This window comes from Triticum dicoccoides, chromosome 4A, assembly GCF_002162155.2.
Source record: "Triticum dicoccoides isolate Atlit2015 ecotype Zavitan chromosome 4A, WEW_v2.0, whole genome shotgun sequence".
Classification (NCBI taxonomy): domain Eukaryota; kingdom Viridiplantae; phylum Streptophyta; class Magnoliopsida; order Poales; family Poaceae; genus Triticum; species Triticum dicoccoides.
This window is the reverse complement of record NC_041386.1, coordinates 15,184,852-15,202,678: the sequence shown is the minus strand read 5'-3', so window position 1 is coordinate 15,202,678 and position 17,827 is coordinate 15,184,852. Positions and strand designations below refer to the sequence as shown.

The following is a 17,827-nucleotide window of genomic DNA, read 5'->3' as shown; positions in this document are numbered from 1 at the left end:
GAATTGGGAGGGGAGTGGAACCATGTCTTACGAACGCATTTGTCTGAAATGTGAGGGGGAGTTACAGTTCTACCCTTGCCTATAGGCTTCTCGGCTTGGGTATGTGTACTGAGGGTCGGGGATAGTAGAGTAACTTTGCTTCTCCCCAAATAGTGGGCGGGAGCGATTTCGGGCGACGAGGGCGTGTTTTGAACTATAGTGGGCGCAAGCGATTTCGAGCGAGGAGAGCGTGTTTTCAAATAGTGGGCGCGAGCTATTTCGGGCGAGGAGAGCGTGTTTTGCCGACCATGGTTTATGAATTATTCGGCACATGTCATTTCGGCCGAGGAGAAGGCACGCTTGGATGAAGTTACGAACCTACCCTCGATGTACAACGGGCCAATTGATGCGTGTCCCACATAGGACGGTAATTTTGTGTCTCCCATTTATTTGCTCGGGCGAATTCCACCGAGCATAGAGGATGTTTAACGGTTCTTTCAAATTTTGGGAGAACGAGCATCCACGTCTACCTTACCAAGTCGATTCGGATCAAAATTTGAAATATTAGCTTGCCACTTCTTTTTTAGATGGAGAGATGATGCTTGGGAGTAATGTGTTTTTACATGCTCGTTGCTAGCGATTTACTATATGACAAATAGTTGACCCACTCAAAAACGCGAATCAAACCCAAAATGAAATATCTCGATTCAATGAAATAGCTCGTTCAGTAGGTCAAAATAGTGAACTAAATCCAAAATTGAACACCTCAATCGAGTAGCATGTTATACAGTATTATAGTACTCCATGAACATGTTGAAAGTCAAATTAATGAACTTGTTTGATATACGCATATATCCGTTCATGTGTGGATTGCAGACAACATGTTCTCCAATTTAAATATTTGAATGCAAGTTTATATCGAAACATGGTTTATATCAGTCTTCGATGCATAAAACGCGCCATCCCCCTCTCCCGGACTCCTGTTCTCTCTGTCTCTCTCTCTCTCGCCGACAATCTTCAATTCTGTCGCACGCATCCGACACAAAAACCTTGTTGGTCCCTCTCCCTTTCTCTCTCTCTCTCTCTCTCTTTGTGTGTGTGTGTGGGGGGGGGTCTTTATAGTTCGCATGCATATATACACCATCTATAGGTCTCTCTCGCACACTATGTATGATACTCTAGCTAGTCCAAGCTAGATATCTTGGGTGCACTCATCGTATGCACACAAATTCCTTGGCTCTTTGCCCGTAACTCTCTCACACACCACTATGTCGTCTCGGAGCTCTTCCCCCCCCCCCTCTCTCAAACTCCCATCCACCTGGGTCACACACATGCATATCCCACTCGCACTCGATAGGCCCATCTAAAACTCTATCTGTCCCCCTTGTTCTCTCTCCATCTCACACGCGCACACACACAATCTCATGCCCAGCTAGCCAAGTATGATGGTCTCTCACTCAATTGTAGGCACACGTAGTTCCCCCTATATGTATATGACTAGCTAATCTTAGTCTCCATCACAAACATGTGCATGGTCTATCTCGATTTCTCTCGGGGCATCTTTCTATCGCGCACGCACTCCCTCGATACCCATATAGTCCCCTCACGATCTCGACGGGATCTCTCTATCACAAACACACCATCTCTCCCTCCCCATGCGTCCATGCCATCCATGTGTCCCTCCCGACCTTTGTTCCTTGTTGGCCAGACCTGTATTGGACATGTGTTATAGGGGTGTCTCTCTCCATTGCAAACAATCACACACTAGCTATCTTCGTGTATCTCCTCGCCTCGCTTTTCCATCTCGGAGATGCATGCGTGATATGTTCGGATCAGAAACGAAAAACACACACTCTCTCTAATTTATCGTTTGTTGTCACTTTCTATTTCACACACATAATGTTTTTGCACACTTACTCATTCTCCTTCACACGCACTTGATCTGTCTCGACTGAGGCACTCTCCTCGGTCCATAGCATATAGATTTATTGAAAAGTCAAACATCACAAAGTTTGACCATGTACGTGGAGAAAAAGAATTACATCTAGTACGGCAAACATATACCATTTGATTCACCATGAGATGTAGTTTTGTATGATGTATCCTTGGTATTATAGATATAAATAACATTTGCGTAAACCTGATCAAAGTTTCCAAAGTTTGACTTCTAAAAAATTTACATGCACTGCATTATCGAGCGGATGGAATATCTCTTTCCCCCTCTCAGCTATCTGACGCACCACTCAGCCTTATCGGGGCTCCACAATCTCTCTCAAACTTTATTGGTCAGTTTGGTTCGTGACCTGACCCTCATGCCTTGATGGCCGGTACTGCCTGGTGTGGACATGAGAGGTAAAATATTTCTTCCTAGCCAGGCTTGTGTGGCGCTGAAGCGTTTGGTTCATGCCTGGGCCAGGCAAAGCATCAACGTCCCATCAATCAATCCATGCATCAATTATTTAATGCTAATATCCATCCATGTTGCTGTTAGCCTCGTGGCCACACGACAAGGCACGGTCAGGCGTTCGAAATCGGTTGCCTGGGCCAGGCTACTTGCAGTGTGTGAAGTTTAGCCAGGCTAATTAAAGTGCAAGGGAACCCAGGCCAGGCGGGCTTTCTTTTTCACAGGGTAGCAACCAAACAAGCGTGCATGAAATCCAGCCACAACCCTAGGCCAGGCAAAAGATGCTCAGGACGCAAGCCAAACTGGCCTTATATCTCCCTGGTTCACACATACACATGTCTCACTCTCGCTATACATATAGACCCATCCAACACTCTCCGCCCTTGTTCTCTCTCCATGTGACACACACCCCCCTAAGTACCATAATCCCTCACTCCATCATAGGCGCAAGCACTCCCCCCCTCCTAAGTATGATTATCTCTTACTAGCCATCAGGAACACATGTATTGTCTCCTTACATCCATACGTCTATCTCGATATCTCTCGGGGCATCTTCTATCGCGCACACACCTTGTCACTCGATCTCCCACCCATGTAGTCCCATCACGATCTCCAGGGGGTCTCTCTATGACAAACATACACTCTCTCCTCCCCATGTCTGCATTTTCTCCGTACGTCTCTCTCGACCTCTCTCCCTTGTTTGTCAGACCCCGGCCCTCTTGGCCACATGCTAGGGGTCTTGCTCTCTCGGTTCCAAACAACCACACATTATCTCCTCACCTTGCCTCCGTTGTCGAAGATGCATGTGTGATATGTTTGCATAAGACACGCACACTTTTTCTCTACTTTTACCGTGTGTTGTCCATGTCTTTTTCACACACACACACACACACACACACTTTTTTCACTCACTCTCTCTCTCTCTCTCTCTCTCTAATTAGGGACTCTATCACGTCCATAAGCATATGGATGTTTTGAAAAGTCAAACCTCAGAAAAGTTTGACCAGGTATATGTGGAGAAAAACATTTACATCTGGAACGATAATTAGATTCATCACAACATGTACTTACTTCATACTATCATTTATCTTTGGTATTGTAGATATAAGTAATTTCTTTATAAACTTTGTCAAAGTTTCAAAAGTTTGACTTAAAAAAATGTTGGAAGTACATTATCGAACGGAGGAAGTAGCTCTTTCTCTCTCTCTCTCTGCTATCTCTTATGAGCCTCCCCTCTCACTCGAACTCTCTATATCGATGGATTATACGCTCACAGTGTCAGTGTATAGCTCCGTATATTGTTTAGTTGACCGGTCAACCAATCCACATGCTGCCTTGTCAGCTCGTGTTCTATATCTTCGTGTGCTGGCCCATGTGGCAGTGGGTGAAAATAAGTAAACTAGAGGCCCATCTGACACATGGTGAAGTAAACAAAGTTGAAACCACTCAGGGTAGCACCCCGCACGCTAGTAAATTGAGGGCGCATTGAGGACAAACTTCTTGCGCGCGAAGGACGCACTCGCGCACAATTCACCACTGTGTGGCGGCATGCACAGAAGGACGCACTCACGCACACTCAGCACACAACACACACGAGCACTTGTGTACATCGGCGTCGCCGCTGGTTGAGATGGATGGCGAGGCAGCCAACAAGCGGAGGCGGCTCGAGCCAAAACCGCATCCGGCGAGCCTGGACTTCATCAGCAGCCTCCCCGACGACATGCTGCTCGTCATCATCGGACTCCTCCCCACAAAATCTGCCGTGCGGACTGCCCTGCTCTCCCGGCAGTGGCGCCCCCTCTGGCGCTGCGTCCCCCTCAACCTCACCGTCGACAGCTTCCTCTGCGACGGGGATTGCAAACGCATGGCTGCAGTCTCCAAGATCCTTTCATCGCACCCTGGGCCAGCCAGACGCCTTGACATCCGCATGTTCAGTACCAACTGCAAGGTCCAACCCAAGTTCAACAAGTGGTTCTTATCCCCCGCCCTAGATCAACTCGAGCAGCTCAGCTTTGAAGATGGACGATGTCGCTCTCTGCTGCCGTCCGCACTCCACCTCACGCCAACGCTGCGTCGCGCCAGCTTCAGCTCCTGCTATCTTCCCCAGATTAATTTCACGCCCGCCCTTCTTCTCCCTCAACTCAAGCAGCTCGACCTCTTCGATGTTGTCATCTCGAAGAAGGCTATGGAGCACCTGTTCCGCAGCTGTACTGCGCTCGAGTACCTTCGTCTTGAGCAGATCCACGGGTTCATTAGCCTCCACATCGCCTCAACGAATCTCCAATGGATTTATGTGTCTTGGTGGCCCCGCAACAAGACATCAATTAGGAAGAGATCACTCCAGCTGTTCCATGTTATGGTCATTGAGAAGGCGCCTTTCCTTGAGAGATTTCTTGTATCGGATCTAGAAGGTCCAACAAAAATCAGGGTCATTGACGCGCCGAAATTGACAGCATTTGTGTACTCGTCTGCCAAATTCTCTGAACTCTTTATTGGATCCATAATCGTTCAGGTACAACACTCATCTTCTTCTCCGTCTTCTTGAAATCCACATTTTTAAATTTCTTCTTTATGTATTTATGACCGTCTTCCAGAAAATGATTCCCACAAGCTTGACCCAGTCCATGCGCACAGTGAAGATCTTAGCACTAAAATCTATCAGCCCCAATCTGGATCAAGTTGTTGGATTCCTTACATGCTTTCCGTGCACGGAGAAGCTACTCATCGAGGTGAAACTTCTTTCCTATAAGGAAACGGTAATCACAACGTAGCTCAATTTTTTCATAATTTTCCCAAATTGTGATGACAAGTGTAGTGTTCAAAACTGCTTCTATGCACTGCACCGAAAGAAATGTTTTTAGTATTTTTTCTCACATGATCACCTGCATCGTTTTTATGTTGTACTACTATAGTAGCCTAGTCTAGTCATAGTGGAAAGTAACTTGGACTACTCCAGTAAATCTATGGTTACCCTAAGAGCAAGTACTACCTTCGTCCTGGTTTACCCTTCCAATTTTGTAGTATCAAAATTTGACCATAGATTTAACTGACAAAATGTTAATGCATGTCACTAAGAACTATATCGTTGGATTCGTATTTGAACACAATTTCAAATGGTGTAACTTTTAGTGACATGCATTGGCATTTTCTTATGTAAATCTATGGTCAAAATTTTATACTAAATACGAGGTAGTATTCCCTCCATCCCAAAATTCTTGTCTTACATTTGTTTATATACGGATCTATCTAACACTAAAATGTAACTAGATACATCCGTATTTAGGCAAATTTAAGACAAGAATTTTGGGACGGAGGGAGTACAAAAGTGGGCTATGTAGGCCAAAACATGTGCCAAATTCACTTGTGATGCATTTGCCATCGATGCCCCTCCATTGCTCACCTGGTGCCCCAATCTGGATCACCTACTTTGCTCTGGTGCCAAATTAACTCACGCAATGAAAAACACTGCATGGGAGAGAGAGAGAGGACTGAGGGAATAAAAAACACTTGTTTGGGAGAGTGCGAGGCTGGTGTAGTTGGTTTGATTGATTTGTTTATACATGTGGGTCTGTGTGCACAGCGGTGCCAACTCTCTCACATCGCGAGAGTGGTGCCAAAATCTTTTGATTTGACATTGATGCATATTATGTGGCATACTTTTGCGAAATATGGCATCGGCCACATAGTGGAAGGCAACAAATGCCCAAGCTCTTCACGTGCTCCTAGTTAAATGAGAGGAAACAAAGAGAGAGAGAGAGAGAGAGAGAGAGAGAGAGAGAGAGAGAGAGAGAGAGAGAGAGAGAGAGAAAATATCACTTGCCAGCCAGCCCTATTATATGAGCGAATGATATTGGTACCTCTTGATGAAACGGCAATCTTATGCAGCCAGGTGCTCTAATATGTTCTCTTCTTTTGTAGATAAAAAAGACCCGAAAGTGAAAAATGTGCTGCAGTATAACAATCTCATCGAATGCCTTGATCTCCATCTTACAACAATTGATTTGATCGACTACCAAGGCAGCACATCTGAGATTAAATTGGCCAGGTTCTTTGTTCTGGTGGAAAGTGTGCTCAAGGTAATGAGGTTTGGCGTTCTCTGGCGCAACAATGAATGGTGTGCTGATCACCGCAAGCGTCTAAGCCTAAATGACAAACTCTCCGCAGAAGCTGAATTTGTTTTTGAAACATCAAGTGGCCAGAGACTCAAAAACTTATTTTCCCATTAGTGACTTGTCAGGGCGGTGGATTTTTGTTTGTACGATAATGCTGCATCCACCTAAAGTAACGACAGTTCTTACGTAAACTTCCTAGTAATTCCCTCTTCATAGGTCCAACATTACTCCTAACATTTGTAATATCAGTTTGAAACTTGTAATATTGTCATGTCCTATTCCTGCGTTTTCAAAATCATGCGAATCAAACAGGTCCTGAGTTGGTGATGATGTTGTGCCTCCCATCTTTCACCAATAGCCGTCGGATCTAGATCTAACGCATACAAACCAAGCTTCTCCATTTTTTTGCAAAAAGATGTCCGCACTTGTTCCCTATTTACAAACAACTCCTTGTCTCTCACAATCAGCCTTATCTCCTCCCCACCACATCTAGAAGGCTGTGGAAAAATCCGGCGCGATGGCCGCTGCCGGAGCCATCCACCCCCAATCTTGGTGTTCCATGCAATGCACGGGCATCTACGCACGGGAAATTATGTCGAACAGGGCTAGTTGTAAGCAGGCTAGCTCTACAACCACGATGATAGTGACTGCAGATGGTGAGGCTGACTATGGTATGCCGAACACGGCGCCTATACTCAGGTGTCATCTCCGACGCAGGGTCTTGTCACTTCACTGTGAGGAGCAACACGTAATAATTTGACCAACGGGTAGTACAGTGCTAGTACTCCTACTACTACATTGGTAGTACTACTACTAGTACTAGTAGCACCACCGTCTAGATTTAGGAGTACTACCACGTCCATCTGGATTTTAGTATGTGACTAGCAATATCTAGTAATGCATGTCACAAAAAATGTACTACTCCCTCTGTAAATAAATACATGGTGTTTTATTCCTATCGGCGAGAGAACTTAATGTTTTTTTGCTAACTAGAGTACTAATAGGATTACATGCAATGAACTAAACACTGCATGTCATGTTTGGTAGTCTAAAGTCATTGAAAGCATGCACGGCCCACATCTCTCATTGGTTGATATGTCACGAAATAAGAAACAAGGAGGGAGTTAATGCACCATGCCTAAGTATTTTGGGATTATTTGGTTTTCGTAAGGTGACATACACAACATTTTTGTTTACATGCATTAACATTTTATTAGTTAAATCAAAGGTCAAAACTTGGCGCAAAATGCAAAGGGGACCAATAAACCAGTAAACATCAAACTTCTCTCGTTTGGCCACAACTAGAGGTCCGGTGAGATGACTATACTGCACCGGCATGGAGGGGGACGTAGCTTCATTGACTTACGGCAACTGCCTTTGGGTGAATGACACGTGGGCCCAGGGGGTGGCTGGCCCACCTATCATACAACCAAAGGCAGGTGCAGTAGAGGGCCGAGGAGTAGTACGAAACCCTACGCACCTACGCACGCTAACCAAGGGCAAGAGTGATCACTTGAATCGCAAGATCAGTTGACTAGAAGCTAAGCTAGACCCATGGAGGCGATGAGCGTGAGCATCAGCCGGCTGTGCCAGATGGTCCACGATGCCGACCTACGGCCCGGCACCGAGGAACATCTCCAGGTAGTATTGCTTGAGGCCGCCAGGGCGAGGGGCCGCTTGGACGACAACTTCGTCTCCTTGTTCGACGAGGTCCTCATCGGTTTCCTCGACAAGTTCACCATCGTCAAGAAGCTTGCAGACGACTTTGACGTAAGCCTCCAGCCGACGCGCCCAGGCTCTGCGATGCCCGCCTGTAACGCCCTCGATGCGGCTATATCTCCCACGTGTCGAAGCACGACTTAGAGGCATAACCGCATTGAAACCAATGTCGCAAGTGAGGTAATCTTCACACAACCCATGTAATACATAAGGGAAAAAGATACATAGTTGGCTTACAATCGCCACTTCACACAATTACATGAATAAAGCATTACAACATCCAAATACAATCAAGGTCCGACTACGGAACCAAAATAAAAGAAGAACCCCAAATGCGACAAGGTCCCCGATCGACCGCAACTGGGCTCCACTACTGATCAACTAGAACGAAACAACATAAAGGACAAGATCTTCATCAAGCTCCTCCTTGAGCTTGGTTGTGTCATCCGCACGGTTCAACGGCACCTGCAAGCTGGTTTTGGAAGTATCTGTGAGTCACGAGGACTCAGCAATCTCGCACCCTCGCGATCAAGACTATTTAAGCTTATGGGTAAGGTAGAAGGTATGAGGTGGAGCTGCAGCAAGCGACTAGCATCTATGGTGGCTAACATACGCAAATGAGAGCGAGAAGAGAAGACAAAGCACAGTCGATAAAAGTATGATCAAGAAGTGATCCTAGAACAACCTACGTCAAGCATAACTCCAACACCGTGTTCACTTCCCGGACTCCGCCGGAAAGAGACCATCACGGTTACACACGTGGTTGATGCATTTTAATTAAGGTCAACTTCAGGTTTTCTACAGCCGGACGTTAACAAATTCCCATCTGCACATAACCGCGGGCACGGCTTTCGAAAGTTCAAAACCCTGCAGGGGTGTCCCAACTTAGCCCATCACAAGCTCTCACGGTCAACGAAGGAATAGACCTTCTAGCGGTAAGACCCGATCAGACTCGGAATCCCGGTTACAAGACATTTCGATAGGGTAAAACTAAACCAGCAACACCGCCCGAATGTGCCGACAAATCCCGATAGAAGCTGCACATATCTCTTTCTTAGGGCACACTCAGATTGTCCTAGGTACGGGTAGGCCAGCCCAGAGTTGCCCCTGGTGGTCACCGGCAGCTGACAGGTTGGACCAACACTCAGAGGAGCACTGGCCCCGGGGGGGGGGGTAAAATAATGATGACCCTCAGGAGCGCGACTCCCAAGGGAAAAGAAAAGGCTAGGTGGCAAATGGTAAAACCAATGTTGGGCATTGCTGGAGGAGTTTTACTCAAGGCAAACTGTCAAGGGGTTCCCATAATAGCCCAACCGCGTAAGGAACGCAAAATCCGGGAACATAACACCGATATGACGGAAACTAGGGCGGCAAGAGTGGAACAAAACACCAGCCATAAGGCCGAGCCTTCCACCCTTTACCAAGTATATAGATGCATTAATTAAATAAGATATATTGTGATATCCCAACAAGTAACATGTTCCAACAAGGAACAAACTTCAATCTTCACCTGCAACTAACAATGCTATAAGAGGGGCTGAGCAAAGCGGTAACATAGCCAATCAACGATTTGCTAGGACAAGGTGGGTTAGAGGCTTGGTTCAACAACATGGGAGGCATGATAAGCAAGTGGTAGGTATCGCAGCATAGGCATAGCAAAAGAGCGAGCAACTAGCAAAGCAAAGATAGTAGTGATTTCGATGGTATGATCATCTTGCCTGAGATCCCGCAAGGAAGAAGAACGAGTCCATGAAGAAGACAAACGGACGTAGTCAATCGAATCCTCACAACACGACGTTACCGGATTACCGAGACGAAGTACACCGGAAAGAAACCAAACAACAAAGTAAACAACCACTACAACAACTTGGCACGATGCGCAAACAAGTATGATGCATGTCCGGTTTAAAGAGGCATGGCATGGCAAAGTGCACAAACAATCCTACAAATTAAGTGGAGCTCATTAAGCAACGGAGTTACATATTGAAGAAAACACCACATGACTTAGTTAGTTCTCTCTCGTTTATGTACCCAACAAGATTAAATGTTGTTAGCATGGCAAGAGAGTGAAGCAAATGAAAACTACCTATCTAGTCAAGTTGAAATGAGGTCGGAAACAACGAACAACAATTCCGGAAACTCCTCATATGCATATATTAGGTTTGGTACTGTTCTTCCCTAAACATAATTTTAGAGTTGTTAAGCATGCAAAACAAGTACACCATGTTGAACTAGGCATTTTTCTACCTCATTTACATATAAAGTTTATTAAATTCCGAGTTACGGTTATTTAGTTATGAATTAAATCATATTAGCAAGTTATTTAAGCAAAATTTAAACAAATAGCATCTTAAACATTTTAAACATGGATGAAAATGACATATTATGAAACTAGATGCAATTCTAAGCATGTTACATATATAAAATGTTTTAATCTGATGCACGGTTATTAAGTTATTATATACATGAATATGGAGGGGTTTTCTGTAAATCTGCTAATTCCCCGGAAATTAGACAAATTCGCAGACCAAAAAAAAACTACATTGGGCCGAAACTGCTGGGCGCTGGGGCGCTCACCATGGGCTTCAGCCGTCGGTGAGGAGGTGGAGGCAGGCCGCGGGGCGCAGGCTGGGCCGCGAGCGAAGCAGACGAGGCCTCGCGCAGCGAGTGGCACTAGTCCATGCTGGCGCTAGACTGGTCAACGCGGGATGCGGCTCCGTCGTCCCCCTCTCGAACGGCGGCAGCGCAGGACTTGGGGACAAGCGCTCCTGCGACAGGCGGCGCTGGCCTTGGAGATCTGGCACGGGAGGTCACGCACGCGAGGCAGGGGCCGGAGACGAAACGAGGGAGGCGGCGCTGAGGGACTTGAGGCGCGGGCCAAAGCAGAAGACGGCGCTGAGCTCGTTCCCGAGCAGGGGTGCAGCACGGGCATGGCTCTCGCTCGAGCAGCGCATGGGAAGAAGGCGCGACGACATCGGCGGCAAGGACTTGGCGCAGGGACGACCCGATCCGAGGCGGGGGAGACACGGGCTCGTCTAGTTCCCGGCCGGATCCGGGTCGATGTGACTCCATGGTGTGGCGGCCATGGCGTTTCCTGGTGCAGCACAAGAAAGAGAGAGGGAGATCGTGAGGAGAGAGGCCATGGCAGGGGAAAATGGAAGGAGGGGAAGGTGAGGAGGAGGAGAGGCACGCCCTTGGTACCCGGCGTCCATGGCGGAGGAGCTTCTGCTCTGGCGAAGATCCTGTAGGGCTCGGCCTGGGCATGCTGGATCCGGTCACGGGAGGTCGTCGGGGTATCATTCCCTGCCGGATAGAAGCGGAGGCGAGCTGGGTGGACTTGGAGCCCCATGGCGCGAGGAGAGGTGCGCTGCTGCGCTGGCAACCAGTGGGGAGCTGCTCGTGATCCCCTCGGGATCGAGCAGGGGAGGCATCGGTGGATGGAGGGGGCTAGATTGGTGGAGCGCACTGGTTGGGTGAGAAGGGGATCTGAGAGGATCGCTAGGAAGATGCAGTGGCGGCGCAGAATAGGAAAGATGGGACAGCTCCCCTAAAATTTAGGGTTGGATCTGATATTTATATCAGATGAGTTTTAGGTTAGGGGCTAACTTGTCCCTCCGATCGAAATCGGACGGTCGAGGATAAATAGCTTAGGAGAGTCCAATGAGAGACCGATGATGTTTTGTAGATGTTTGGGGATGATCCGGACACAACGGTGGCGACAGTCCGGGGCGGATTCGGGACAACTTTCGGACGCGCGCGAGGGGGTCCACGGGCTGACGAGAGAGCTTAGGTTGGGTCTGGGGGTAGGTAGCGGACTGTGCAGACGGTCTCGAGCTGAGAGAAGGGAAGATAGGGAGGCCCGGCGACTGTTTCCGGAGACCGAAAACGTCCGACGTTTTGACCGACTATATTGTCGCTATAGTTAACGGTTGGGCTATCAAACGGACTCCGAACGCGATGAAACTTGGCAGGCGGCCTACCTACAACATAAAAACACCGCATGCCAACTTTCATCCCATTCCGAGAACATTTTCTGGCCACTTATAAAATAAAATTTCGGACGTGCCGCGGGCACGTGCAAGTGTGTCTGGGCTCAGAACGAACAACAGAGAGAACGAGGAGACCGGAACAGATGCAAGTTTTGAAAACATGATGATGCAATGCACATGATGACATGATGAGATGCAACACGCAAGAAAATGACATGGCAACGATGGCGAATAACTGGGAGACACCTGGCACATCGGTCTCGGGGCGTTACAACACTCCACCACTACGAGAGGATCTCGTCCCGAGATCTAGAATGGCACCGGAGGGAAAACGAAAGAGAAAAAGAAGAGGTAAAACTAAGTTGCTTCTTTGACAAACGAGTGAAACCACGAACCTAGAGAGGTTGAACAAATTGAAAGAAATGAAACAACAGAGAAGAACAAATTTCACAACACTCCGTTAAGAAAGAGGAAAAGAAGGAATCGATTCGGGTAGCGCTCCGGTTGAGAAGGGATGCAAGACTTGATAAAATGAGAGAACTTGAGCAAAAGGGACACAACACTCCAGTTAAATGGATAAGCCAAGAAAAGAACACGATCCTGACAAAACAAGAAGATGGGTTTGAAGAGAACAGCAGCACAATGCCTCCGGAACAAAAGTAAGAATGGAATGAACGAAGGGAAAAACGAGAGCACACTTACAACACATGCTAGAACGGAATTGTTGGAAAACCAACAACGAAAAGAATAATCTTGATATGGTCTTATGGAATACATCTCAAATTATGAGGTGACAACCTGCCACTCACGAGAAAAAGAATTGGATTGATAAGAACAAGGAGACGAGAAAACTTATTTCACCGAAAGGAAAAATGAAGAACTTGGGACATTTATAAGCACCATAATTAGCAACAAACCTTAGGGAAGGCTTTAGGTGGAATATAACCCAAGGTAACTCCAATGACGAGATTGATGGATTTAAAATACCTCATTCTTAACAACATGTGAATCATGAAACATGAACTCAAATTATCAAGAATGACATAATACCACCTCCAATGATACGGAAGAAAGAATTGCACTCCGGATTGCAAGATGAAGAAAACTTGATCTCCTCCGAAAAGAAACTTGATGAACACTTCGAGAAGGAATTAAATTCTTTATGAGCCATCATGTAGAACCTTCATGAAGAACTCCGGTACACAAAAGGAATGATCCAACGAAAGGAAAGAGAAGTTGAAAACACAAGGTGAATCCTTGTAATGATAAGATGTATCTTCATGATGATGAAAGCTTGGAACTCCGGGAAAAGAAAAGATGAACCAATTGAAACCGAGAATTTATTGAACCTCCGGAGTAGGGGATTAAATTCACTCGATGAAACAAGAATAAGAATTACATTATGCATATCCTTCACCAATTAAATTGATGACAAACAATGTATTGAATACCACTTATTCTTGTAGAAAGGATTAAGATAGATATAGCGCAAAACTTGAGAAGGTCTTCGACGAACCACCGATAGGGTTGAAACAATGAATAAATTGATATTATAAGAAAGAAGAAGAAATCTTGAACGAACCACCGTATGAATTGAAAATGAACGAATAAAAGATAACGAATCACCGGGAAGAATTATAAGAAGAACGAAGATACTTGATAGGATTTAGATGTAAGTGAAACAATCAGATCACGGACCGATTAGAGATCACTTGAACGATGCACGGGTAAGATTTGAGAATGACAACTGAAAGCTGAGAATGAATAAACTTGAATTGATGGCCTCCGGATAACAAACTAAGAAGACTCTTGAATTGCTCCGGAAGAGTGAAAAGAATTCTGACAATCAAAAACAATTATGAGAGGATGGCAACAATCTCGAGTGACGAATCTTGAAGAGAATGGAGCAAGGTTGAAAGAAGAATCTTCTTCGGTCTTCCCACTAAGAATGACGACGAGAAATACCATCACGACTTATTTAGGCACTCCGGAAGAATCAAAACAGAGAGGTTGAGCCAACGATGAAAAGAATTTGAAAGATCTTGGAGAAACCCTCTAACTGATGAAAATTCATTCTTACGTCACACTTCGAAAAGAAATTTGGATAGCTCCGGGAAAATAAGAAGAGTCAGGTAAGATCCTAGGAAAATGACCTGTGGGTTAGGGCCCACTCAAAATATACACCGTCGAAAAGATTACTTGAAAAGGAGAATGCATCGGTTGAATTAAATCACTTGAATGGGATAACAATCTCGAAAGAGCTTGAATGAATGCAGAGTGGAAACACAAATCTTCGAGATATCTTGAGCACTCCGGAACAATTGAATAGCGAGAAATGAATGAATATGAGGAGCACCGGTATGAGAAGGCATTTTAAGCAAGGAAAAGAATATGATCGACACCAAAGCTTGATTTGAAACCACCGGAGATGAAAAGAATGAAGAATGACGAACTTGAAGCTCCATTAGAATCTTCATGAGAATCACCAGATAAGAACATTGACGGAAAAAGAACAGAGAGGTTTCCCATGAATAAAATGATACTTGAATAAGAAATATGAGTCCTTGAGGAAAAAGGGTGCATGGGCGGGAAAAACAAAGCTAACTTGGAACGGATGAAGCAAACACTGTTGAGAAGAACTGATAATTGATCTTGCAAAAGTTGAAGTGATCAGATCCAGTTGAAGAGAAAAACTCGCCGGTTGAAAAGGATTGACAGCACAATCTCGATTATTAAGAAGGATTAGCATCCACATAGGAATATGAGAACACCATTTAGGAAAGGTATGGAATCAACATTTGACTTCGAAGCAACTCGAATACCACAACCCAAAATAAAAACAAAGGATTGGCTTGAAAAATAAGTCGGAGCAAACATATGATAGAGATTTCGTCTGAAGTTTTCGTGGTGGGGCCTACACTGGCTCGATCGTACAGCACCATCATGTACAAGGCAGTGCACATGACATACGAAGCGTCCCCGAATCGGCATAGCCAAGGACACTTTAAGACACAACGAGACCACTGTAAAACCGACCGTGAATAGGCGGACCACTAGATGTCGAACCCTAATTTCATATCCTACCTCTATCGAAAAGATATCCTAAGAGCTACTTGAATTCCCACTTATAAACTCCAGAAATTTTCCGGTTATGCAATCAGGTGTTGGGGATACAGGGGAAGCATAATATCTCACCCAAAACTAACAAACCCTACATCCAGCTGTATCCATCCTTTAACACATAACCAAGAAACCTTCGGAAATCGTCTACCTCAACCTTCGAAAAGCATCTATTATAAAAGTTATGGCAATACTCCCGAACTCCCGCCCCAGTACTGGGTGGCGTCGAGGTTATCTCACCAACAACTGCATAAAAGAGATTTTCGATGTCGGCGAACTAAACTCAGGTATTCCAGAACTGCAACGATAAAATTGTGACGACAACACCTCAGAGCTCAACTCCCCGGGACACTGCCACAACCCCTAAAGACAGGAGGCACCAAGAACAATGTTCTCGTCACAAAACCATCGGAACGATTCCAAGATACCCGCGTGATCCTAAATTTTTTTTAGTGAAATTTGAGAAGAGAAGAGACAAAACTCTATGTCAGGATGCCTTACTAGAGCGATGAAGGGACTGGGGAGTAAAAAGAATTCCTAAACTCTCCGATATATATAATCCTAAATGACTCAAAACATTTTTTTTCTAGACTCAACTCGGCCGCTAAAAATGATCAAGCAGCGGGGGCTCCTAAGGTCGGGGAAGGCTCTGATTACCAACTTGTAACACCCTCGATGCGGCTATATCTCCCACGTGTCGAAGCACGACTTAGAGGCATAACCGCATTGAAAGAAATGTCGCAAGTGAGGTAATCTTCACACAACCCATGTAATACATAAGGGAAAAAGATACATAGTTGGCTTACAATCTCCACTTCACACAATTACATGAATAAAGCATTACAACATCCAAATACAATCAAGGTCCGACTACGGAACCAAAATAAAAGAAGAACCCCAAATGCGACAAGGTCCCCGATCGACCCCAACTGGGCTCCACTACTAATCAACTAGAACGAAACGACATAAAGGACAAGATCTTCATCAAGCTCCACCTTGAGCTTGGTTGCGTCATCCGCACGGTTCAACGACACCTGCAAGCTGGTTTTGGAAGCATCTGTGAGTCACAGGGACTCAGCAATCTCGCACCCTCGCGATCAAGACTATTTAAGCTTATGGGTAAGGTAAAAGGTATGAGGTGGAGCTGCAGCAAGCGACTAGCATATATGGCGGCTAACATACGCAAATGAGAGTGAGAAGAGAAGACAAAGCACGGTCGATAAAAGTATGATCAAGAAGTGATCCTAGAACAACCTACGTCAAGCATAACTCCAACACCATGTTCACTTCCCGGACTCCGCCGGAAAGAGACCATCACGGTTACACACGCGGTTGATGCATTTTAATTAAGGTCAACTTCAGGTTTTCTACAATCGAACGTTAACAAATTCCCATCTGCCCATAACCGCGGGCATGGCTTTCGAAAGTTCAAAACCCTGCAGGGGTGTCCCAACTTAGCCCATCACAAGCTCTCATGGTCAACGAAGGAATAGACCTTCTAGCGGGAAGACCCGGTCAGACTCGGAATCCCGGTTACAAGACATTTTGACAGGGTAAAACTAAACCAGCAACACCGCCCGAATGTGCCGACAAATCCCGATAGGAGCTGCACATATCTCTTTCTCAGGGCACACTCAGATTGTCCTAGGTATGGGTAGGCCAGCCCAGAGTTGCCCCTAGTGGTCACCGGCAACTGACAGGTTGGACCAACACTCAGAGGAGCACTGGCCCGGGGGGTAAAATAATGATGACCCTCAGGAGCGCGACTCCCAAGGGAAAAGAAAAGGCTAGGTGGCAAATGGTAAAACCAATGTTGGGCATTGTTGGAGGAGTTTTACTCAAGGCGAACTGTCAAGGGGTTCCCATAATAGCCCAACCGCGTAAGGAACGCAAAATCCAGGAACATAACACCGATATGACGGAAACTAGGGCGACAAGAGTGGAACAAAACACCAGGCATAAGGCCGAGCCTTCCACCCTTTACCAAGTATATAGATGCATTAATTAAATAAGATATATTGTGATATCCCAACAAGTAACATGTTCCAACAAGGAACAACATCTCCATGTTCCAACAAGGAACAAACTTCAATCTTCACCTGCAACTAACAACGCTATAAGAGGGGCTGAGCAAAGCGGTAAAATAGCCAATCAACGGTTTGCTAGGACAAGGTGGGTTAGAGGCTTGGTTCAACAACATGGGAGCACTAGTAGAAAAAGGGTCAAACGTGAAGCACATTAGTGCCGGTTTGATTTTCGCCCGATAGTAATGGTACCATTAGTGCCAGTTCGAACGGATTTGCATTAATGTCGGTTCGTGTTGAAACTTTAGTACCGGTTCGTGCCACGAACCGGTACTAAAGGGGTGGTGGCAGGCTGGCATCAGGCCGGGGCCCCACGATCACCTTTAGTACCGGTTCGTGCCATGAACCGGTACTAAAGGGGTCTGACCTATAGTACTGGTTTGTGACACAAACCGCCACTATAGGGCAATTTTCAAACTC

General features: G+C 45.8%; 1 protein-coding gene across 1 annotated transcript; it reads right to left on the bottom strand.

Annotated features, from left to right (window-relative positions):
- Positions 1 to 10,627: 10,627 nt before the first annotated feature.
- LOC119288543 lies at positions 10,628 to 11,695 on the bottom strand. Its single transcript, XM_037568146.1, has 2 exons — positions 11,416 to 11,695; positions 10,628 to 11,308 (listed from the first exon to the last, which is right to left on the bottom strand). The coding sequence occupies exons 1-2, from the start codon at positions 11,424 to 11,426 to the stop codon at positions 10,888 to 10,890; spliced, it is 432 nt and encodes a 143-aa protein (XP_037424043.1). The 5' UTR covers positions 11,427 to 11,695; the 3' UTR covers positions 10,628 to 10,887.
- Positions 11,696 to 17,827: the final 6,132 nt, after the last annotated feature.